The sequence below is a fragment of the Salvia hispanica genome, chromosome 3 (assembly GCF_023119035.1).
Source record: "Salvia hispanica cultivar TCC Black 2014 chromosome 3, UniMelb_Shisp_WGS_1.0, whole genome shotgun sequence".
NCBI classification, from domain to species: Eukaryota; Viridiplantae; Streptophyta; class Magnoliopsida; order Lamiales; family Lamiaceae; genus Salvia; species Salvia hispanica.
The window spans coordinates 46,244,478-46,269,915 of record NC_062967.1 but is presented as its reverse complement, the minus strand read 5'-3'; the positions used below and the strand labels follow the sequence as shown (position 1 = coordinate 46,269,915).

Genomic DNA, 25,438 nt, shown 5'->3' with positions numbered 1-25,438 from the left:
TCGTTGTATTATAATAAAAGGGAAAATTACACAACGAAAATTTTCGATACAACGCGAACAATAAAGAGAACCCCTATCACGCTGCGCCCTCTCCTCTACGGTTCCAGACCTCTTCAACCAAATCAGCCTGCAGTGTTGAATGTGATATTTCACTCCGCATATTGGTGAAGCGCTGAATTAAGTATTCATTACTGCGTGGTACACCCATCTGCAGAGGAGGGGTTGCAATACCGTGACTTGTGCTAGCACCATCTTCCGGTGCCCAACGCTCTGCACTAAAGTCTTCGTCTTCTATTATCATATTGTGCAGTATGATACACGCAGTCATGATGTCCGCGACATCATCTTCGTGCCATTGTCGAACCGGACACCGTAAAATGACCCATCGCGATTGGAGGACTCCGAAAGCCCGCTCAACATCCTTCCTAGCACCCTCTTGTTTTTTTGCAAAATAGGTCTGCTTCGGCCCAACAGGTTGTCGGATCGTCTTGACAAACACGGGCCAGCGAGGGTATATTCCATCGGCCAAATAGTATGCCCTGTTGTACTGCGTGCCATTGGCCACGAAGCTGATCTGCGGACCCTCACCCCGGGACTCGTCATTGAAGAGATGCGATGATTGTAGAACGTTGATGTCGTTGTTCGACCCAGCGACACCAAAATACGCATGCCAGATTCGCAAGCGGTAGTCAGCAACGGCTTCAAGAATCATCGTGGGATGTCGCCCTTTGAAACCAGAAGTGAACTGCCCCTTCCAAGCCACCGGGCAGTTCTTCCACTCCCAGTGCATGCAATCGATGCTGCCCATCATGCCCGGAAAATGATGCACTGTCCCGTGCGTATTTATCAGTCTCTGGCATTCCTCGGCCGTCGGTTTTCGTAGGTACTCCCCTTTGAAGAGTTCTTTGATACCCTTGCAAAACTGCCTCAGCGTCTTGAGGGCAGTCGTTTCGCCCATCTGTAGATATTCGTCGAACATGTCAGCAGGCCCGGCATAGGCAAGCTGATATGTCGACAATCCGGGTCGACCGGTGGCATCACTCCGCAAGGTGAAGCACCTGTATCGCTGAGACAAACAATCCGCAATGTGGTTGAAGAGTCGTTGCGACATTCTGAATCGCCGACGAAAAATCTCCGGCGGATAACGGGGGTTGTCGCCGAAGTAGTCTTCCATCAACCGCTGGTCGGCTCCGACATGGTCACGGTTGATAAACCGGCGACGGTATCTTGGCCGAGGGATGGCCGCCGCCGCCGCCAAAGCCGCCTCCTCCTCGTCGGCTTCATCTTGCACCGCTGCAACGAGTTCTTCGAACTCCTCATCGACCAAGCGCTGAAAATTTTCATCGTCGGAATCCATGTTTTGAATCTTAAATTGAAATCAAGTGGAAAGTGTAGAGTTTGGTTTGGGGTAAAAAAATTGGGGGAGAATGGATGAATATATTAAAAATTTTGAAAAAAAAAAAAAAAAAAATTTAATTTCGGTGGGCAGGGCCGCGGCCCTCGGCCCTTGCAGTGGCGGGCCGAGCCGCCTGCCCAAGAGCCTCGGCCTGGCCGAGCGCTCGGCTCTCTCTCGTCCACCCTCCCGAGCCGCGGGCATGGCTCGCCTCAGTAGTGGGGGGCCGCGGGCTGCCCAAGCCCGGGCCGAGAGCCGCGGCTCCCCAACTGTGGATGCTCTTAGAATAAACTCTCATTTTTATCATCATGTCATTTATAAGCTACTAAATCATTCAACCAAACATGCACATCACAAAGGCAGCAACACTCAGTTGACATCAATCATTCGAATATTAACTACAAACCCTTCAACCAAACATACACGCCTCAGAGGCAGCACCATTTTGTTGACATCCAGGTGCGCGAAAATGAGGAGCATATTGCTGCAAGTTAGTCATCCATATAATAGTGCGATACAGCGGAGTTTTGATCCTGATCCTCAATCGACTCGATTTTGTCAACGATTCTAGGCAGCGAATTTGTGGCCGGGTCCCTTCTGAGTGTGATCATATCCAGGTGCTACAATATCAAGAAATATGGCTTACTACTGATTAACCATACCATTATGGAAGAATTTTTTTCAAAAATTATAGATGTGATGTGGCTTACAGATAAGAAGAGATTCATTCCAGTCAATAGTGATTGAGGTGGATTGGCAACGCAATCAATGGATGGCTTCCCCTCGAACACCATATCAGCAAGGTATGTTGCCATGGTGAAATCATGCTCCACAACAAATGCAGTCTTCTTAGTATGACGCATGAAATTCTTTATGGCCTTTGAAACAACAATACGCTGCTCCGAGTCTAGATATGTGCTTGGTTCATCTATCAAATACACATCAGCTGGCTACACCCATACCAAAAGAAATTAAATGTAAATGATATGCAAAACACCAAAAAATTTTAACACTGAATATATTTGAAGGGAAACCAACAAATTATGAATGTGTCCTACCATTTTACCATTATTTATTCATCCAACGAACAACATATGCGCAATGCACAATAAGCATGAGAAAAAAGAAAAGTTGAAGCCAGGTGCCAAAAAAACAGAACATATAAATTGATGATAATGAACAAATATAGGTCTTGAAGTAATATAGAACATGAATAAGGATAACAAGTACCTCACCTTTCCAAGACAAAGAGTGAGAACAACCTTCTGTAATTCCCCACCAGAAAGATCCACATACTCTTTATCCAGAATATTTTCAAGCAACAGAGACTTGAACACATCGGATACAAAATGAGGACACCTGAACAGATCACGAATATGCCAATTCAACCTCGCTCTCACAGTACAATCATATGCTTTAAAGACATTCTGTTCCTTGTAAGAGACATTGAACTTGGGAATTTCCACATCAGATCCTTCTACCGAATCAGGCTTCGAAAGACCAGCCTTACATTGAGAAAGACAGCAGTTTCAGCATATATCAACATGTTTTTTAAAAGTGGAACTGACTATAGAACAAATGTACCAGCATCTGTAGGAAGGTTGTCTTTCCTGTCCCATTTTCGCCAAGTAGCGCAATAATTTCAGAATCAGTGTATTCACCCTCCACGACCTTGAGCCTGAAGTTTCCATCAGTCTTAGTCATGCTTGGATACTTGTGTCTTGCACATGTTTGAGCACTTTCTTGTGGAGTATCTGCAACTAGCTGCAAGGAGAGCTACATTTTATCTCAGTTGCCCAAATATGCAAATACTAGCAATACATTATGACTTACCTTAAGAGGTTCATCTCTAAACTGATTTTCAGTTGACACAAATCCAGTCAGGAAAACATTAATTCCTTCTCTGACAGAAAATGGAAGAGTAACAAGCCCATATACACCACGTCTCCCATAAAAGCAGCATATCTGGTCCGATAAATAATCAAGCAGACTAAGATCATGCTCTACCACAATCACATAGCTGAAAACAAAGATGATAATAGGTAATAAATAACCGTGTAAAAATTTAGTTAACAATAAAAATGAACATCACTGACTTATCAGGTCGAAGCAAGGATTTGACAATTTGAGCAACTTTTAGTCTTTGTTTAACATCCAGATAAGTTGATGGCTCATCAAATATATAGATTTCTGCCTCCCGTAGAGCATTATAAGCTATTGTAAACCTCTGAAGCTCTCCACCAGATAAATCTCCCACATTACGGTCCATAAGCTGAATCAAATCAAGGTCAGCAGCAAGTTCTTGTTTCATATATCCCACATCTACTGAAGAAAGAACTTGCCCAACGTTGCTTTGAACAACTTTAGGGACGTTATCGACACCCTGGACCTTGAAGTTTACCTGAGAATAAAGGCATCGCAAATATGATCTTTTAATCGTTATTTTGAAGCAATGAGATATCAAAGACATGGAACTTGGTGGTTCACCAACATTGAAAATTATAAGAATTGCAAGAATGAGTAAAAATTAAGAAGCTACACCTTAAATTAATCTTCAACAACACGGGTGAAGTAACTATGCAGCTCAGTTCCTTTAAAATGATCCAAAATTTCTTGCCAATCAGGTGGATTCTGTAAAAGAAAATTGAAGGAGCATGTTGAGGAAGGAAGGATCCCTGTATAGAAGAAGGAAGGGTAAGTACATTATAACGTCCCAAGTTAGGTTTGAGCTTCCCAGACAAAATTTTAATTGCAGTAGATTTCCCAATGCCATTATTTCCCACGAGGCCTAGAACTTGGCCAGGTCTGGGTACAGGTAAACTGTGGAAATAAATGTTCAGAAAGATAGAAAGAAGCAAAGTAGGGTATGAAACTACACTTGAACAAACAAACCTATGCAATTTAAAGTAGTTAGGGCCATAGTGATGGACTGTATCATTGCTGGGGGCGATACGTGGCCGTTTCTGATCCGACATATATCTCTATATATTCAACAAGATTAAACTCAAATCAATATCAATATAAAGAAAAAACGTAACCCTAATTCAACGAGAGAATTCAGAAGAGATTAAACTTGAAATCAAGATCCAGAAAAACCGTAACCCTAGTTGAAGAGGCTTCTAACGAGATTTAAACTTGAATCAAATCAAGAAAAACTATAGCTCTAATTCAACTGGTTTCTGATGAGAAAGTAGCCCTATTTATTTTCGTGGCTTTCCGTTTTATGTAATCTTTTGGAGCTTTTAAGTTATGAGTATGCATAGGGGTTGATTAGATTTTGATCTGGACGGTTGGAATTGTTTAAACACGAGTTGCATCATTCCATTAGCATTCAATTGTATTCAATATAAAATAAATTGGACAAAACACAAATACTACTAATTAAGTCAACTTTGCGATTTTTAGGGAATTAAATATGACGTAAGACGTTCTCATTCCATTAGCTTTCAATTGCATCCCGAAACCGAAACCCTAGTTTGTTTTCTTTCTCATTTGACACTATTTCGAATATGATTCAGAGATGACTGTGTTTTCGAAGCGAGTATCAGAGTGGCCGTATTTTTCTGAGTACAATATATGAGTACTACTTTTCTTTATAATATGCAAGTTTTTTTATGCAAACAGTTTGCATCTCCTTGTGATGCATAATTTAGATGTTGTGATGCGAAATATATATATTCGTGATGCAAGGAACTAATATCATGCTGACCGAAAATTAGGGAAAAAGAAACTTACCTTATGAAAAAAAATGATTAATGGCGTGATTATAGGAAATATTGTAGTATACTGTATATATATATAACCGATGTAATTTAAATTAATAATAATGTGAATTTGTCTTTGATGCAAACTTATTCTGTAGTAATTGATACAAAAGTATGTGTTCAGAATGCAAATTGTGTAATGGCGCATGCACAAGTTAAGTGCAAATATACCTCAAATTTATTATGATGGAAATAATAATCATGCAATACACAAAAACTGGGAAAAATCAAACTTATATCAATTACATAACAATATTATTTATGAATAACTGAAATATATATAGTGTGCATAACTTATTTTGAAAAAAAGAGAAAAATATTTAATGTAAAACAGGCTTAGGTGTAATATTCATTACTAGTTAATGAGATAGCCACCATGATCGATATACAATATTTCAAATCTAGGATTTACATATACCTCTTTAGATAAAATAGGAGTAATTGATTTGATTATTTAACTATCCTCTAATATATAATACATATATTTAAAAATATTGACACGAAAACCATTAAGTATTTGTTTGTTTGCCCCCAATTTATACATTTTTGCATGATTATACAAAAATCCTCTTTTCGTTTTTTTTTTTTTTTTTTTTTTTTTTGCATTTTAATCATGTTCTTTCAATTTATCATACTAGTATTTTATAATCAATCAATCAATCAATCAACAATGCTAAATAAGGAGTAACAAAACACATACCCTTAAATAGCCCAAAATCTAAATATGCCAAGGCCCAACTTCAAAATAGCCGAGATTCTAAATATGCCCAAGGCCCACTATATAGTATATAGTATACTAGCATACAATTGCCTTACGCAGAAATTGTATGATATTGTAAATTATTTTCATGATCGCTTTCTATTGGTCACTATCATCACACCGCTGTCGTGGCAACACCGTTGTTGGGTCCACCAATGTTGGTTAGAAGGCTGTAATAAAAATTTATTAAATTGACCACACCAATTTTCGTTTTACTTTTCAAAATTAATAAGACTGGAAAAAACGAATTTTGATGGGTCTAACGCCAACAGAATTCATGACACTTATTGTGCCAATTGTATCGTATGGCACGTAGAGATAGATGGGACGACCTATGTATGACAGTATAAATGAATATACAAGTCCTGAATGGTATAGTAATTAATTGGACCCTGGCTAGTTTTATTTGATTAAATCACTCGTAAAATCCTTGGTTACTATTGGACATATATAGTACTAAAACAAAGAAAAAGAAAAATAAAAAGATGCATAACATTTAAAATTTAAATGGAAAGAGGGGAATGGGGTAGTAATTAATTGGACGTAATGAGATAATTTTAAAAATCAAATGACTTGTTAAGTTGTATTGATTTAATCTTATTAAATGTTTCAAACAAACTAGAGACAGACTGTACAATAATTATAAACAATGAGTTCAGTCGAGTTGTACGCTATATCAAATTACTTAAAAATTTACCCAGATAATGACAGGCAACCATAGTAATTAACTTGAAGTTAAAAAGAAAAGAGATGAAAGAGAGTGATACCCACTACCCACCTGATTAAAAGAATAGCACAATCTGAACAGCTCCCACTTTTTCTCATCTTATATCAATGGTTGTCCCTATCATTGACTCTAATCAATAATGTCACAAAAAAAATGATCAAACTTTAATTGGTCAAGCTATAGATTAATAATATATGCACCTCGGACTAATCTATCCCTAAGCCAATGAAGACATTAAGCCAATGAAAAATGAAACAAGCCATGATTTCAACAAACAATCATTATGGATTTACATAGTATCAATAGTAACAATAGACTACACGGAAATTTGAGACCATAGCCATAATTTAAAAAGATGTATGACCCTACTCCATTTCAATCGTGGTCCTCTCATATTGCCATCAAAGCACACATCCACCCATAAATACGATGATCACATCTCCCTACCAGCATGAAACTTCAACCATCCAATTTCATAATTTGTTGATAATTAATACCGTACGGTCTTACACACATGAAAAATGAACAGGGAAGGGAAGTGGTATAACACTAAAATCAATGTTTCATAGTAACACTTGAAGACGTGGTGTGATTGCTTTGAAGGAACACATTGGATAGGAACGCAAAGTGTTGGTGTGAGTATTGGTAATCTTGAAGCTCTTCCCGAATTTGGCATGCCTCATCCTCATCTGCGGGACTGTGCTGCGCATTTCACTTCTCTTCGAACCCAAACGAAGTTTCCTTTCACTCGACAATATATGAGCAAATCTGCACATTTTTGTCTCCAAATTATGTCTAGTGTAATATAAATCAAAACTTGCCAAACTTGAGATTTCGAAGGCAAGTCAGTAAATTGGGAACATTGTCTAGAAAATTTTGATATTTGGAACACAAAATATGCTAACACATGTATAAATTTATTAATGGTCCAATATTTTGTCTGCCCTTAATTTAGTATCATATTCAAACTTTACCTTAATCTCGAATTTTTCAATAAGGTTGGATTGACTGAGACAATTTGTCAGCACTAGGTGTGAGTGCATAACAAATTTCAATCTTCCCATTCCCCAACTACTAAAATATGAGTAAAAGACACCATCAAAACATGTGTAATTAATATTGGAATAAATAATTGACCTCTTGAGAGCTTCTGCATTAGTGCCTCCATTGTTGACAGGCTCAGTTAAGCCAGAAATCAAATCGACTCTTGAAACTGGACCATTCAGCAGCCTTTCACCTATTGCCACAAGCCTTTTCAAGTTCTCCTCGGTCGCAATATCAACCGAATTCTCAATTCCAGTCAGCTCATCATCCTACAATAATTACCAATTAACTGATTAATCTCACACATAATTATGCACACCTAATTAATCAAGGTACTTAAATAAATGTGACCTGGATCCTGAGGTAATTGTCTTGGGACTGAAGGGCTTGGAACAACAGAGAAGTGTGAATATCAACCATATCCGCACTTGCTTGGCTAAATATCTCAAGTAACGGCGTGGTGCCGCCCTCCAGCAGCCAGTCCAGGATCCCCCATTTTGAGGCACGCTTTATGTCGAATTTCTCGTCAACTCTCGCCGCTCCGGTGCCGATCGATATCGTCAGAAGCCGAGGATAGTCAACCGGCTTCATTCGGAAGTAGTCAACGCTGCTGTCGAACATTTGCCTTATCACTTCCGTTATAGCAATCAGAGTCTGCAACATCATTTCCTTCCCATATCAATTCCAACTCAACTTAATTCAATTATATATTATTCACACACTTACGGGATTATTTGCAGCGACGCCACCGTCGATCAGATTATACTCTACCGACTTCCCCTGCCCGTCCGTGGTGGTGAACACGTGCCCGGGGAGAAACGTTGGAGCGGCCGAAGTACTGATGCAGATGTCCGCGAAATTAGCATCCAGTAACGGATTTCTCTTCGCCTGGCCAATTTAAGTAGTTATAAACAGTGGTGGATCCAGAACCCGAAAATTGGATAGTGAACTTGAAATTAGGTACCTCGTAAGTGGAGAAAATGACCGGCTGCATCCGTTTGATGTCGAAAGCGGGGATGATGACATCTGTGATGGCTTGGCTGAGCTTGATGCTCTGCAGCTCGTCTTTGAGGACGCTGTGGAGGTACTTTCCGTCGTACAACGGCCCGAGCAACGACTTCACTAGTCTTCCGTAGGGAATGAGAGAGCTGCACAAATTAAATCACATGGATTTCAAATTTAGAGTGAATCATTGACTAATTGTGTTTGAATTCACTAGTCTAGATGAAAAACGTATTAACTGTGTTTGGGGGAAAATCTTGGGGCAGTTTTCTAGGTAGAAAGGCTTGATGCCCTTGCCGGAGTAGAGAGGGCGGTTGCTTTGATTTGGAGCGGTGAGCATCGCCGTCACGAGGCCGCCTGTGCTCGTTCCGGCAATCACGTCGAAGTAGTCGGCGATTCTCGCTTGCTCCCCATCTACCTCCTGCCCCCATTATTATAATGTCAAATCAATTGACACTAAATATGTATGATTGAATTAATGAAGACCTGTAGTTGCGATTCGAGGAAATCGAGGATGACGGCGGGGAGAATTCCTTTGATTCCGCCGCCATCAATGCTGAGAACGGTGATGTAGCGGCCGAACTCCGGCGGCTGATCGGTCTGCCGGAAGCATGGGACTTCCTCCATTAATTATTTTTAGATCGACAAATTGTAGACAAAAATGGGCAAACGCATCGGTATATATATTTAAGAGTTAGGTGCATGGGATGGCTACATGATTTCTTTTTTTAATGGCTACGTATGTATTTTACAAATTCAAATTTCTGAATTATGACAAATGATGCCATGTCATGATCAATAATTAATAATACTAGGTCATTGAATAATTTGAGTTCCACTCTATCAACTAGTGGTACAAAATATTAAATTAATTACCAGAATAGCAATCAGAAATTGATCGAATGCAACGTTTCAACTAGGAACACTAAAGCGAAGTCAAGCCAAAGGCAAGTGTCGGTATTTGTTTGGGTAGTGTTTAGTTACTTGTGAAACGAATCGATTAATATGTGTAATTAATTAAAGAGTGATCCTTATGTCAATATCTTTTAAATTTGATCGTATAAATATGTAAAGCAACTGCTGCAATATAAAAGTATTGTGACACACATGGACAAAAAAGCAGAGACACGCATGCACATGGGTGGTTGACCGTGCGTCCTGGATTTTTCATCACAATAATAGTGCGTTCATAGTTTACACCATGGGCACCATAAATCCATGCCATACCAAAAGCACTTTTTGACGTCTTTTCGTCGATTTCTGGTTCTGAGCGAGCGAGCTCTTTTTAGATTAACTGAACAAAAAAAGGTCTTGATGAAAGTCGACTAACTTGGTATACATGTCGTCTCCAAGGTAGTAGCTCTTTTCGTACTGGTGTCCATTGGCCGTGAAGCTTGCAACATAAGTCAAACTATCAAACATATTGTTAAAAATGCATGCCAAATTCACAAGCTTCAAGTTCGACAACTGCGTCTATGAAATTGTCCAGATAGGTGCCACGACTAGTGGTATAGTTCAATCTCCGTATTGATGGATGAATTTTCCACTCCCAATGCATGCAATTGACACTGATAAGAATATTGAGGAAGTTATGTTGTGTCTTGTACATATTGAGCATGTATTGGCAGTCTTTGGTTATCAACAATCTCAAGTATTCATCGTCAAATGCATCTAGAATGTCATTGCATAACATGAAAATACTCGTAAAAAAATAAACTTGCACTAGTTGCTGGAAAAGTTGTAACTAGTATAAAATAGAATTTGTGTGGGCTCAACTTTAAGCGTGGACTATGTAAAACTAAAGTGTAATTTTTATACTAATATTTTTAAAATTGTATTATTTGTAGCCACAATTATGCCTAAAAACAGCCCTGTTGCATGGCATTTGTCATTACCGGCGGCAGACACAAAAATTTTGTGTTGGAACTTGCAATAGGGCTGCAACAGTGATGGATTCATTTGTGGGCTGCAGCCCTATTGCGATAACCTAAATATATTTTAAATAAAAAGTAAAAGGGTGAAATTCGAATATAAATAATTTGCTTATGCAACTTGTAATGGATGGGTCAGTGTGTGGGTGATCCATGTGAGAGCCCTTTTGGGAATTGCGCGCGTTTAGCCACGGTCGAAATTGGTCTTTTCCAATGGAAGGATGAATTTAGTTGGATTTATAATTTATTAGTAGTGTGTTTTTTATGCTTCTACTGCATGATTCTTCGTGTTGCACTATTTCTCTATTCTCAGCGCCTTATCATTTTGTTCATCTTTGCACAAATACAAATTAATTTTGCATGCTTGTTACCTTCCTAAATACGTTTAGCACTTGTTTATGCTAAAAATAGGAGAATTTTTGATGGACCAAGTCATTCAGTGTTTGGCCTCTCTTGTCTATTCAATATGATTTGAAATTCTCAAGGAGTAGTACATTTTATTGTTGTTGAATTCTTTACTAGTACAAACTATGCGTTTGAACACCACTATGCCAAGGATTTTACTAGTAAAAACATAATTGTAAATAGTAGAAGTAACTATTGGAACTCCTTCCGTCATATGATATTAGACTTGTGTACCACTTTGGGGTGTCCTAACACACTTGAGCCATTTTTATTTATGGTAAAACTTAAGGAATTTAAATATGATTTGACTACAGTTTAATTAACACCTTTTTTAAATCACATCACTTAATCTACTTTATTACCAACTTCACTTACAATACTAAACAACACCACCTAAATTCCTATGTCCAAAAGAAATGAGTTTAATATTTTGGTACAGAGGAAGTAGAATATACTCCTATGAAGTCACTTTTACAAAATAAGTAAAGTAGCTGCAAATTACTAACTGCACTGGAGTGGTTGTTAACCCTTTTCTTATTGATTTGTATCTTGGAGTGGATGAATTTGTTATTTTTAGTTACTTTTTATGGATTGATGAGAAGCTACGATGACCAAAGTTGGGAAATCACACCAACTGTAGTCTACTTACATGAGAACTGTATTTAAATTATTAGAAATTGAAGTGATGCTGTCATATAATGATATAATTGATTGTGCATGCACCGGCAGAATCGTTATTGCAGATCTATTTCATATTACATTATACTGGGATATACAATAATTTAATCAACCTAAGATCAATAATATTTAAAATAACCAAAAGAAGAGCCAATGAAAATTGGCCGAGAACAATTCAAAACTCACGAGCATTTATGAAAACGATTTTAGTAAAAGAGCTCTCCATATGTTCGGATTCTTTATTCAAAAATAAATTTCTCATTTTCTTTTCTTTCTCTTTTCTGCATTGGAATTTATGGAGATGGATCTAAGAGAACAAACCGCAAAGAGGCCAGAAAGAGCAAACATTGAAAGGTGAATTATAAAAACTAAATTCCATAAACACAATGACTAACCATAACTAATGCCTCATTATTTATATCATAATAATATAAGCTCGGTTAATTTCATCGTTTTTTATGAATTATCAATGTGTACCTCATAAGAACGCTGCATAGTTACTTTATTTATGATTTTTTTAAGACCGATCCAATAATTTCTTGACTATCTGATTAATGAAACTCATTTTAGTTAGGGTTGGCACGGTACGGTATACCGCACCGAGAATGCCATACCGCATACCGTACCACAAATTGCGGTATGACTAAATGCCATACCTATACCTTACTGAATTTTTCGGTATACCGCATTGCGGTATACCGAGAATTCGGTATGTCAAAATTTGAAAACTTTACCTTACCGATATTTCGGTATGCTACCGTGTTGCGGTATACCGCGGTATACCGCAAATCATACTTGTTTGATATATAAAATATTGAAGAATTGAGATTTAGAATTAGGACAGAATAATGAATTAATGATGGTTGCTACTGCTTTACGAATTATGCCTCTAATCTTTCTTTAGTTTTAAAAATATAAATATTATAATTTTATAAATAATATATATATTAAAAAAAATATTTATTAACGGTATATACCGCAAAATTACGGTATATATACCGTAATTTTGCAGTACATACCGTAATTGCGGTATGATGCGGTAATACCGCGGTATATGCAAAATCCATACCTTTACCGTACCTTAATCTACCGGTAAGGTATCATACCGTACCGAAAAGTGTGGTATACCGAAAATTCGGTATGGTAAGTGCGGTATTTCGGTATGTTTTGTCAACCCTAATTTTAGTATTAATGTCACATTAAATATAATTTCATGCCAACCATTTACACTAAACTTAATCTTAAAAGGATATTCTCAATATTATGCTTTTTTTACTCATAAAATTTGAAAAAGTTTTTGGTTTTGGTTAAGTGTAAATATAAAAATATGTACTATTTTTTTACTCAAAAACAAAAAAACTAGATTGGTTTTAGAGTACCATTGAAGCTAATTATCTACTCCATTTTCGGTTTTAGTGTACCATTAAGAATGGTCTTCGACTTGAAAGCTCGTTTTAACCAATTAATTATTTGCTCAAATAAAAAAATGAGATACAAGTCGCGTTATCTTCAATGGCACAAGTGCTTCTGTATCATACAAATACAGGGAAATTATAATGAAATGCAAAAATCATGAAGAATAAATGAAAAATCACACTGAGATCCATTCACACTAAGTCGTATTACTACTATAATACATTAGTACTCCATTCACACTAATAAGTCAATTTCATAGTAAGTGTTTTTTGATTCGAAAAAGACTTTTTCGTCCACTAATAGATGATGTGCTATTGGGCTGGCTATTGCTAAACAGAAGAGCAAAGGCCGAAGAGAACGGAGACAACTATCTCTTTTTCTCGAAGAGAATCACTGAGATCCATAGCCCTACTATACTACATTAGTACTCCATTCACACTATTGCACTAATAAGTCTTTTTCATAGTAAGTGTTTTTTGTTCCGATAAAGACTTTTTTCGTCTACTAATAGATGATGTGCTATTAGGCTGGCTATTGCTAAACAGAAGAGCAAAGAAAACGGAGACAAATATCTCTTTTTCTCAAAGAGAATTACTCCCAACGTCCACCGATAGATGGAACAAGTTGATCGGTTGCGAGTTTCAAAAAATGTAATAGAAAATATGTTAAAAAAATTAATAAAATGTGAGTAATACTTTTATATACTCCCTCCGTCCCAAGGTATTAGACCAACTTTCCTTTTTGGGATGTCCCAACATATTAGACTCATTTCCTTTTTTAGCAAAAAGCATCTATCTTATTTTATTCTCCACCTACTTTTTTCTCTCTTCTCTCCCCTACTTTTTTCCACTCTCATACTTTACTCTCTCCACTTTAACTATTTAAATATCAATTCCTTAAATCATGTGCCCAAAAGAAGTGAGCCTAATACTCCGGGACGGAGGGAGTATTAGTTTTATAGTAAAGAGTAAACTGCATCAATAGTCCTTAACTTTTTGGATTGTGATACTGATACCATAAACCTATAATAAAAAAAATAACGTCAGATGACCCTAACATTTAATACACTAAAGAATGATGTTTTTTCGGACTAAAACACCTTCAGGCCCTATATGGGCTTTTTGTCACTCCGTTATATTGCTGACATATGATTTCCGCCACATTTCTGTCAGCAATTTCTTATGTAATTTCTTAATGAGTTCTGGTACTCATACATAATTAAAATTTTGTCGTTGTTTACACTTTCTAATTTTTTTTATAATGCACAGATTTATCAATATCTGCATTAATTAATATGAAAATAATAAAATGAGACCCTTTATTTCTTATAAAACTCATTTTTTGGTATTTTTCCGTGTTTCTATTTCCCGCATTTTTTCTTTGTTTTTTACCTTGATATATGGATAAATTTTACTCCCTCCATCCCAATAAATATGAAACATTTGGTTTTCGGCATGAGATTTTTTGTAGTGTTGTTTTGTAATTTAATGAAGGAAAACGTTTCATTTTTAATGGGATAGATGGAGTATTTATTATGAAGATATCCTAATTTTGCAATATTAATTTATAAATTTACATTCACTTAATTTCAAATACTATTATTAATAAATAAAATCTCCAATGATTAAATTTCCCTAAATCCTAATATCACATGAATATTTTCAAAATATTACTTATATTTCAATTTTATCACTAATGGCAATAAATTATGCAAATTTATGTAAAAGTTTTCAATTTGTACTAAATTAAAATTCTTAATAAAATATCAATTATAGAAATAGTCTTGAAGTTAGGTTTAGAGTAATAAATTAGTTCAATGATAGTATAATACTTTAAATGTTAGCGTTTTTTCAAGAAATTAATTACTGTATCATTCTCAAAGTCGTATGTTTTGCGTCTTCTGAGTTTTGACGTTTATTTTGTTTCATGCACTTCATTATGTGCTCTTGGGCGAATTTGGGCTTATTTTGGCCCAACTAAAACAAATATCACATATATCTCTGTCCCGCTATAAGTTTATTTTGTTTCATGCACTTCATTTTGTGCTCTCGGGCGAATTTGGGCTTATTTTGGCCCAACTAAAACAAATATCACATGTATCTCCGTCCCGCTATAAGTGAGACACTTTATCGGATATTGTTTTGCAAAAATTATAGTAATAAATAGTTAGAGTAGAGATAAAGTAAAGTAAGTAAGATATCAATATATATACGACTCTCTTTTATTATTATTCTTCTCTCTCTTACTTTACTTTTTCTCCAGTTTAACTATTTATTATTATTTTCGCAAAACAACGGCAAAAAATAAACGCCTTACTTGAAGTGGGACAGAGAGAGTACTATATTTACTGTTTTTAATAAATTATTTAATTTATTGTCATAAATAATTTTTTTTATTCCTTTAATACAAATCTCAAAACTCCGAAATAGAAAAAATTTAGTGGATTTGTTTATAGAATCGTGATTTTTTTGCTTTTGATTCATAATACTCTTTTTTTCATTCTTTGACTGCTCTGCTCCCCCAACGAAGGAAGTCCCTCCGTCCTATAGAAATTGACCCTTTAGGATTGACACGTGTTTTAATGCGTAATTTGATAAAGTAAGACTGTAAGAAAGAATGTGTAAAAAGTAATTGAAATTGTGTAGTGGATGGCGGGTCCATAAAAAAGATTACCATAAATAAATATGTGACTATTTGTATGGGACGGACTATGGCCAATTTTTATAGGACGGATGGAGTATTCATTTTGTTAGAATGAGTGCACACTCAGAATTCTGGAAGAAATAGAAGAGGGAAGCAGTTTCAAGAGTTAGAAACTAACCGTTAGAAAGTTAGTTAGTTTGTTACAATTCTTGTTTCTTGTTTCTTGATTGGTTAGTGGCAGTTACCACTCTTGTGCCAGCTTTAAATAGCTCGGCTTTTGTATCTTAGAGTAAGATTTTAGTCAATAAAAGAGAATCCCTTTCTCCAAGAAAACTCTCTCAATTTTCATCAAGATTCTAGTGTGTGTTCTCTGTGTGTGTGAGTGATTGTTCATATCGAGTGAGTGTGTGAGATAATCAAGGTGTGAGAGATTTGCTAAGCTAACAAGTGGCGCCGTCTGTGGGAAGTTCTTGAAGCCTAGTTCCAGGCGATTTTCAAGATGGCAGCAAGACTAGATGCAGAGAAGTTCACGGGCAAAAATGATTATGGGCTATGGAAGATGAAAATGAAGGCTGTGTTGATTCAGCAAGGGTTGGCTGCGGTTCTTGCACCTGCAGAGAAGGGAAAGGCTCCAGCTGTTGATGAAAAGTCCCAGGCAAAGATGGAAGAGATGCAACTCAAAGCCCACAGTGCAGTGATCTTGTGTCTGGGAGACAAAGTGCTCAGAGATGTTCAAGAATGCAAGACTGCTGTGGGGATTCTGGAAAAACTAGATGAAGTCTATTTGGCTAAGTCCCTAGCAAATAGACTTTACCTAAAGAAGAGGCTATACTCCTACAGTTTTGCTGCAGGTACATCCATCATAGAGCAGTTAGAGGAGTTCAACAAGATTATTGATGATCTTGGCTCTGTGGATGTGAAGATTTCAGATGAAGATAAGGCTATCTTGACACTCAATGCTCTTCCTAGCTCCTATGATCAACTGAGTGATGCCATAATCTATGGCAGAGATAAGCCTATCACTTACACCGAGGTATACTCAGCTCTTATGGCCAAGGAGCTTCAGAAGACTAACAGTAAAGGCACTGATGTGCAAGCTCCAGAGGCTCTTAATGTCAAGAAATTCAAGAAGCCTAAGTTCAAGAAGAAGTATGAGGAAAATTCCAAGGGATCCACCTCTGATACTCAGAAAGAAACCAGGTCATGCCATTGGTGCAAGAAACCTGGACATTTAAAGAAGGATTGCTTTGCTTGGAAGAGGAAGCAAGCATCTGAGGGCAAGAGTCAGAACACCTCTGATTGTGTAGAGGGTGTAGATCCTCCTGCCCAACTCCTGAATGTTGTAGATAAAGGGGTGAGTCAGAGGTGGATTATGGATTCTGGATGCAGCTTCCACATGTGCCCCAACAAGAGCTGGTTTCATGATCTCAAGGAGGCAGATGGAACAGTTCTACTGGGAAATAATCATGTTTGTAATATCAGAGGGGTTGGAAATGTGAAGCTGAGACTCCAAGATGGCTCTATCAAGATCTTGACTGAAGTGAGGTTTATCCCTGAGGTGAGAAGAAATCTGATCTCTCTGGGGATGTTGGAGCAGAAAGGTTTCAACATCTTGTTAAATCAAGGGAAAATGTTTGTGAGATCAGGGGATCAAGTAATCATGAAGGCTGACAGAGACCACATTCTTTACTATCTCACTGCTAGGGCTGTTGATGGTGAAAGCTATGCAGCTTCTGATGGAAATTTAAGGCTGTGGCATATGAGACTTGGCCATCCAGCAGAAGGGAGTATGAAAGAGCTAGTGAAGAAGGGGCTGATTCCTGAGAATAGCTATAAGATGATGGATCCCTGTGAGCAGTGCATTCTGGGGAAAGCTAAGAAAGCTCCATACACAACTGGTACACACTCATCTACTTCTCCTCTTGACTATATTCATAGTGATCTTTGGGGACCCTCTCCTGTAAATTCAGTAGGAGGAGGGAGGTATTACTTGTCTATTATTGATGATTACACTAGGAAATTATGGGTGTATATTTTGAAAGATAAGTCAGAAACTTTCTCTAAGTTTAGAATATGGTGCAAGGAGGTGGAGTTAGAGAAAGGCAAGAGTGTGAAGTGCCTTAGGACTGATAATGGCTTAGAATTTCTATCCTCTGAGTTTGATCAGTTTTGCAAAGAAAAAGGGATGAAGAGACACAGAACAGTCCCCTGCAACCCCCAACAAAATGGGGTTGCAGAAAGAATGAACAGAACTATTATGGAGAGGGTTAGGTGTCTACTTCTAGGCTCTGGTTTGAGCAGCAAGTTCTGGGGAGAGGCAGTATATACTGCTGCTTTTCTAATCAACAAGTGCCCTGCTACAGCTATAAAGTCAGAAACTCCAGATTTTATGTGGTATGGAGCTCATAGTGATTACACAAGGTACAGGGTGTTTGGGTGTGCAGCATTTGCACATGCTAGACAAAGTAAACTTGAAGCTAGGGCACTGAGGTGTGTCATGCTTGGTTATCAGAGGGGAGTCAAAGGTTATAGGCTCTGGTGCATTGAGCCTGGAAAGCAGAAGGTGATTATTAGTAGGGATGTGGTGTTCACTGAAACTCACATGCCTTATCTAAAGAATGATTTATCCCATGATGAAGATGACAGTGACTTATTCAGGGTGGAGTCTAGTGGTTTGGGTGAAGGTGGAGCTAGTGGCTCTGAGAGTGAGTCAGAGACTGAGGATGAAGGTGGTTCCAGTCAAGGTGGAGCTACATCTGAACCTGCCAGAGAATACCAGATTGCCAGAGATAAAGGCAAGAGAAATGTGGGACCTCCTAAGAAATATTCTGATGAGGTCTATTATGCATTATGTGCTGCTGAGAACATTGAGCTTACTGATCCTCTTACTTACAATGAAGCTATGAAGAGCAAAGACAGAGAAAGGTGGATAGAAGCTATGAATGATGAAATTGAGTCTTTACTCAAGAATAAGACATGGATTTTGGTGGATAAATCTCAGCTAAGTTCTGGTGGGAAAGAAAGGAAACCTGTGAGCTGCAAGTGGGTGTTTAAGAGGAAAGTTGAAGCCACTGACAAGACCAAAATTAAGTTTAAGGCTCGGTTGGTGGCAAGAGGGTTTACACAGCAGGAGGGTGTGGATTTTAATGAGGTGTTTGCTCCAGTTGTGAAGCACACCTCTATCAGGATCTTGCTGGCTGTAGTAAATAAATTCAATTGGGAGTTACAGCAGCTTGATGTGAAGACTGCTTTTCTCAATGGAGACCTTGAAGAGACTATTTTCATGGAGCAGCCTGAGGGGTATGTGAAGATTGGAGAGGAAAGTAAGGTCTGCTTGTTGAAGAAAAGTCTCTATGGGTTAAAACAAAGCCCCAGGCAGTGGAACAAGAAATTTGATGAGCAAATGATGAGTATTGGCTTTGTAAGATCAAAGTTTGATGACTGCATTTACATAAAGAAGAAGGGGAGTACACCAGTTGCCTATCTACTACTTTATGTGGATGACATGCTCCTTGCTGGACCATCTATGACTGAGATGAATAAGGTTAAGGCAGATCTAATGTCTTGTTTTGAAATGAAGGATCTGGGTGAAGCAAGAAAGATCCTGGGGATTAACATTGAGAGAGACAGAGGTTCTAAGAAACTATGGCTATTTCAAACTGATTATATTGAGAAGGTTCTGATAAGGTTCAAGATGGATAATGCCAAAGCTGCTTCAACTCCTCTATCACAGAGTTTTAAACTATCTAAGGAGCAGGCCCCTAAGTCTATGCAAGAAGCAAGGGAGATGGAGTCTATTCCTTATGCTAGTGTGGTTGGAAGTGTCATGTACACTATGATCTGTACTAGGCCAGATTTGGCCCATGCTATCTCAGTAACTAGCAGATATATGGCTGATCCTGGGAAGGAGCATTGGAATGCTCTTAAGTGGATTTTGAGGTATATGAAGAACACTAGTAGTTGGGGTATTGTGTTTAGTGGCTGTGATAAAGAGAGTGAAGAGTTGGTGGTGGGATATTGTGATGCAAACTATGCTACAAATCTTGATAATAGAAAGTCCCAAACTAGTTATCTTTTTACCTTATTTGGCACTGTGATCAGCTGGAAGTCAGGGCTGCAGAGTGTTGTGGCTTTGTCAACAACAGAGGCTGAGTACATGGCTCTCACAGCAGCTGTGCAAGAGAGTTTCTGGATTCAAGGTGTTATCTCAGAGTTTGGTTTGAAACAAAAGACCATGGTGGTACATTGTGATAGTAGCTCAGCTATGTGCTTGGCTAAACATCAATATTTTCATGAGAGAAGCAAGCACATAGATGTGAGACTACATTTCATTAGAGATGAAGTTGAGAAAGGAAGAGTGAAGGTGGTCAAGATTGACACTTTGCACAATCCAGCTGATATGCTTACTAAGTCCCTAGGAAGGGACAAGTTTGATCACTGCAAGGAACTGATAAATGTTTGCTGTAAGATCTGAGGTGTGTACTCAGGTGGAGATTTGTTAGAATGAGTGCACACTCAGAATTCTGGAAGGAATAGAAGAGGGAAGCAGTTTCAAGAGTTAGAAACTAACCGTTAGAAAGTTAGTTAGTTTGTTACAATTCTTGTTTCTTGTTTCTTGATTGGTTAGTGGCAGTTACCACTCTTGTGCCAGCTTTAAATAGCTCGGCTTTTGTATCTTAGAGTAAGATTTTAGTCAATAAAAGAGAATCCCTTTCTCCAAGAAAACTCTCTCAATTTTCATCAAGATTCTAGTGTGTGTTCTTTGTGTGTGTGAGTGATTGTTCATACCGAGTGAGTGTGTGAGATAATCAAGGTGTGAGAGTCTTCCCGCAACCCGTAGGGCCAGACCCGAAAACCCGATGGGTTTGTCCGAAAACCCGATAAAATTTCTATTGTTCTATTTGTTTGACTCTAATTCGACACTTCATTCATTATTTTATGATATAGATTACTACATAAATAACTTTCACTTTTATATATTAAATATATAAATGGAGTATTAAATTTTTATTAACATGCTAATAGATATATTAATTAGAAACTTCAAATTCACTAAAAAAATATATTTAAATTTCTAAAATATGCTTTAAAATTTCTTGATGTTTATGTTTTGTTTTGCATAAATCTCAAATATTAGTATATGATGTTGTTTATGTTTGAGTTTAAGCATATATCTCAAATATATCATAATAAAATATTTTACATTTTATAAATATAACTAATTTTCACCATTATTTATTGGATTGATCGCATGTTAATTTTATCGATAGCAACCCAATTAGCCCGCTGGGCTAGCCCGAAATCCAAGCTTCTTGGGTTAGGGTTGAACTTTTATAACCCGAAGAAAATCACAACTCGATTAGCCCGCACCCGATTGACCCGCAACCCGAATAGGGTTGGCCCGAAACCCGGTGGGCTGGCCCGATTGACATCCCTAATATTTATGATATGGAACTGTGTTATTATGTTGGAATAAAAGTACTATTATTAGTTTGTAAAAAATATTTAAAAAGATATCCGAAAAAAAGATTTGGAAGATTTGATAAAGATTATAGTGTGAGATTTGAAAAGGATTATTAATAACTTGTTGAAAAGTAGGGGATTTGTGATATTTTACTTAGCGGTGTTTGAATTGAATAGCGAATAACCATCAATTCTCATCAAATTTCCGTCATCATTATGTTTTTTTAAGAATAAATGAGTTATTGTATTGTTCATCAATATCATCTAATACAATTATATCCTCCAAAAGACCAAAAATAAGAAATAGACACTTCAATAAATTGGCCGAACAATGCACATTATATTGGTCTATACTATCCAAACTGCTAAACTCATTAACACATCCTAACAAAGAAGCAAATTAGGAAATTTTTTAAAAATATATAAATCGAATCTCAGCTATTGCTCCTTATAAGATCACAACCACTTCAATTGGTCTCATTTTTCTCCCCTATGAAATATGAAACTCATCATGAAAAATGTTTCAATACTTCTTCCTATCTTAATGCTCCTCCTAATTTCTCATGGTTATTTCTTGATTAATTAATAGTATAGATTAATTTTGAATCCTTTTTTAGTCCAAGTCGTATCATTTGAAGGGCTAATTTACTTATTTTTATGAATGATTAATATACAGAAATAAATGCTGATACTACTCAGTTTGAAATCCAAGGAGAGAAGGCTCCGAGAAAGGTGTGTAGAAATCGTAGCAAAACGAACACTGGGCTTTGCTTAAGCGACACCACTTGCAGTTTGAGTTGTCTCAAAGAGAAATCCATTAGAGGTGAATGCGTTGGTAAATATTGGCCCCGATGTTATTGTTATATGTTTTGTTGGTTACCTTAGCTTCTAATATATATACTTTGTTGAATGTGAGAAGATGTACAATAATATTGTAATGTTTTTAATAAATTCTAATGTGATTTGATGCATAATTGTTAGCCTAGCCCGTTAAAAAAAACATCTCTCGAATCAAACTTCCACTAGTAAAACCTGATGTCTAACTAATATATTGATTTTCTTCTTGGAATATAATACTAATGGTGAGGTGTTGTTTTTCAACAAGAAAAATAATGAAAATCGTAGTAGTACTAGTTTTGACGTTAATTTTCATTCATGTTTATAACAGTACTATTCATTTCGTGCTCTCTGAGACTCTGAGTCTCTGACGACGTAGTTGGGCTTATTTGGCCCAATTAAAGCGACATGGAATCATATGTTATCAAACTTACTGTTTTTAAGTAGGAGTATTTTTTTTACTTTATTGCCATGTACTACATTTTTTTATTACCTCAATACAAATCGAAAAAAATCCGAAATGAATCATAAGAATAACTACATCAAAAAGACAAAAACACATTGGCTCCATGAATAATCGGGGCTAGGCCTGCTTATTCGGCCGGTTCCGGTTCTACCCGGTCCGGTTGACCGGATACCCGGTTGCAAAATCTCATGAATCTTGGAGTTCCGGTTTAGAACCGGCCGGTACCGGTTCCGAACCGGAACCGATTTGTAGTTTTAATTTTAATTTAAGTATACTAATTAACGAAAAGTTGTTTATTATTTACATAATTTTAATCTGACACCAAACTAGATTTAACTTATATATAACAAAATTACATTATCTCCACTTAGTATCAAGAAATTTGATTCTCACATTAGCCCACGAGTTGTCTGTGATGTCAAACCAGAGTTACGGTATATTCTTTCGCATGTTTCCTCGATTAGTAACCTCCACCTTGACTCCTCTCAGAGCTTTCATGATCTGTTAAAATTATTTTTGTTTAAGGCACTCAAAGTATAATGGTTAATAATGATCCAAACACATAAATTAGAAAATTATATTGTCAAACCAAGAGTAGCATTTATTTTAAGCAATATCAAAGTAGCAAATGAATACATTTAGTAAAACTAAAGAATCAAAACCAACCTTGATAATAATAAATGAATTACCATTAATTACTATACTTCAGTTGTAATAAAAAAAATTAAATTTAATATATATTATTCGGTTCCGGGTAAGAACCGGATTCTCCGGGTCCGGTTCTTCGATTACCCGATCGGTTCCGGTTCCGATTCCGGGTACCCAAGAACCGGAGAACCGGTTAAGCAGGCCTAATTGGGGTCTTGCATTTAATACACTATTTTTATTAACTTTGAATTTAATCAAATTATAGAAATAATATACTACTATAATGTTGTTAGTTTTGTAAAATTATATTTCAAAATTAAATAGATATTGTATTTAATTTATGAGATTGAAAATAATTTAGTCATGGATAGATAATCACGTGATAGTTATATTCATAGCAACCCCTTCAAATTAAAACAATCCCACAACTTAATACTAGATGAATTATCATAAGATAATTAGTTATGACAACCGAACGACACCTATTTTTTTTAGTATCAGAAAATCCAATTATTTTAATAATAAGTTATATAATGGATTAACAAAATATTGATAAATAAAAGATAGATTTTTAAGAATTTATTCTAGTAGTAGATGTAGTATAGAAAAATATTTTTGCCAGAAGAAAAAATCTAAATGAAGCATAGAAGGTGGAGTAAAAGATAAAAGTTACTGCTCATTAAGAGTCTCATTTCTTGGTAGTACGGTTTTTAAAAATGTTAAAAAAGTGAGTGGAAAAAAAGTTAGTGGAATATGGAATGTGAGTGGAATGAGTTAGAATGTGAGACCCTACTAGTGAACTGGGACTCTTTTTTATGGACAGACTAAAATGAAAAAAATGGGACTCATATTCGCGAAAAGAGAGAGTTTTAGGGTATTCATAATAGAGCCCTAAAACTAGTCGGCCAAAAGCTGTGGTTTTTAGGACTCTAATATGGGTGGAGAAATCGGAGGGCGTCTGGTGCCGTCAGTGTGGCAATTTTTCCAGCCCTATTGTGGGTCTTTTTGTGCCGGGCAATTTTTTTATTAATTTTTATTTAACATTTAATATACATCATTATATCTTCAAATACATTCACTATTCACTCTCTTTTATTATTGTAACGTTTTAATCTATGTTATTTATTTTCTAAATTAAAAATAATATAAAATTATAAAAAAATTGGAAAATAAGATGTAGCTGATTTAGGGTCGATTTATTACATGTGTTGTGAATTAAAAATGATAATATGGATGTCCTTGGAAAATATAATTTTATATTAAAATTTGTATGTGGTTCTACTAGTTTAAAATATATACTATTAAATATTATATTGGTAATTTTTTTGAATAATAGTTTAATATTATAATATATATTAGCTCAATTATTTAAAATAGCGTCAAACAAGTCCTTAACAACAATTTTTCTACTTATGCTCCATAATATCTACAACCACAAAAATAAAATATTCGATCCAACAAATTGGCCCGAGAGCAACGAACGCCGACATGAGCCTGACAATGGGATGGTCTGTTTGACTATTTATGGAACATTTTTAATAAATTTTAATCTACACGTTTAAGAAATAATAATACGAGATATTCCTAATATTAAATGATGTATATATGAATGAAGTTAATTAGTTATGATTTTCATTCCTTCCATAACTTAGAATTTCCTAAATTCTCAAAATTATTTCAATATTTATTTACTATTCTCGTTAATTATAAATTTATAATAAGAAATTATTGATTTTAATATTCTTTTCTTTATCAATTAGGATTTGCTTCCTAGTTTATTTCATTTTCTTAAGTTATAATTTTTTTTGTTTACATGAAGGCATTGCATCATATTGTTAGACTAAATAGACATCTTTGAATATTACTAGTACTGAGTATTATTATGAATATTAGTTTAGTTTTTTATTGTGAGTTTTGTCAAAAGAATTTTGGCACTAAATAATGGCATCATTCATTCCTTTGGTATCAAGATTTTCACCACACAGTCAAATCTCAAATTAAGAATGAGAATCAATCAAATTCAAAATAAGTAGGAAAAAAGATTTAATTGCCAATCATAGCAACGCCACTAATGCAATTGCAGCAATTCATTAATTAAAAAGTAAGCGTTACAATTAGAGAAATAACCAAAATTAACACCAAATTCGTTGAATAACAATAATCACATCGTGTGTAGTTTAGTAAGAAGAATATCCCAAAATGAAATCAACAAATAGCAGTAGTTGGTTCCATTCCCAACAGAGTCACAAAAATAGCCTCCC

At 36.1% G+C, this 25,438-nt stretch overlaps 2 protein-coding genes and 1 pseudogene across 2 annotated transcripts; all 3 read right to left on the bottom strand.

Moving 5' to 3' along the window:
- Positions 1–76: 76 nt before the first annotated feature.
- LOC125210333 lies at positions 77–1,357 on the bottom strand. The gene is made up of 2 exons (XM_048109890.1): positions 672–1,357; positions 77–569 (listed from the first exon to the last, which is right to left on the bottom strand). The coding sequence occupies exons 1-2, from the start codon at positions 1,355–1,357 to the stop codon at positions 77–79; spliced, it is 1,179 nt and encodes a 392-aa protein (XP_047965847.1).
- A 497-nt stretch (positions 1,358–1,854) lies between these two features.
- LOC125211233 lies at positions 1,855–4,417 on the bottom strand (annotated as a pseudogene).
- Positions 4,418–7,098: 2,681 nt separating this feature from the next.
- Positions 7,099–9,355, bottom strand: LOC125211236 (patatin-like protein 2). Its single transcript, XM_048110959.1, has 7 exons — positions 9,177–9,355; positions 8,930–9,111; positions 8,653–8,836; positions 8,415–8,576; positions 8,040–8,342; positions 7,782–7,957; positions 7,099–7,412 (listed from the first exon to the last, which is right to left on the bottom strand). Exons 1-7 carry the CDS (start codon positions 9,315–9,317, stop codon positions 7,208–7,210), a joined length of 1,353 nt encoding a protein of 450 aa, XP_047966916.1. The 5' UTR covers positions 9,318–9,355; the 3' UTR covers positions 7,099–7,207.
- Between the last annotated feature and the right edge of the window lie 16,083 nt (positions 9,356–25,438).

Coding starts and splice junctions, on each gene's coding strand:
- LOC125210333 (XM_048109890.1), bottom strand. CDS start 1,357: ATGGATTCCGACGATGAAAATTTTCAGCGCTTGGTCGATGAGGAGTTC. Junction 570..671: donor GACTACCGCTTGCGAATCTG/GCATGCGTATTT, acceptor TCCGCAGATCAG/CTTCGTGGCCAATGGCACGC.
- LOC125211236 (XM_048110959.1), bottom strand. CDS start 9,317: ATGGAGGAAGTCCCATGCTTCCGGCAGACCGATCAGCCGCCGGAGTTC. Junction 8,343..8,414: donor GCGTCGCTGCAAATAATCCC/GTAAGTGTGTGA, acceptor ATGATGTTGCAG/ACTCTGATTGCTATAACGGA. Junction 7,958..8,039: donor ACAATTACCTCAGGATCCAG/GTCACATTTATT, acceptor TAATTATTGTAG/GATGATGAGCTGACTGGAAT.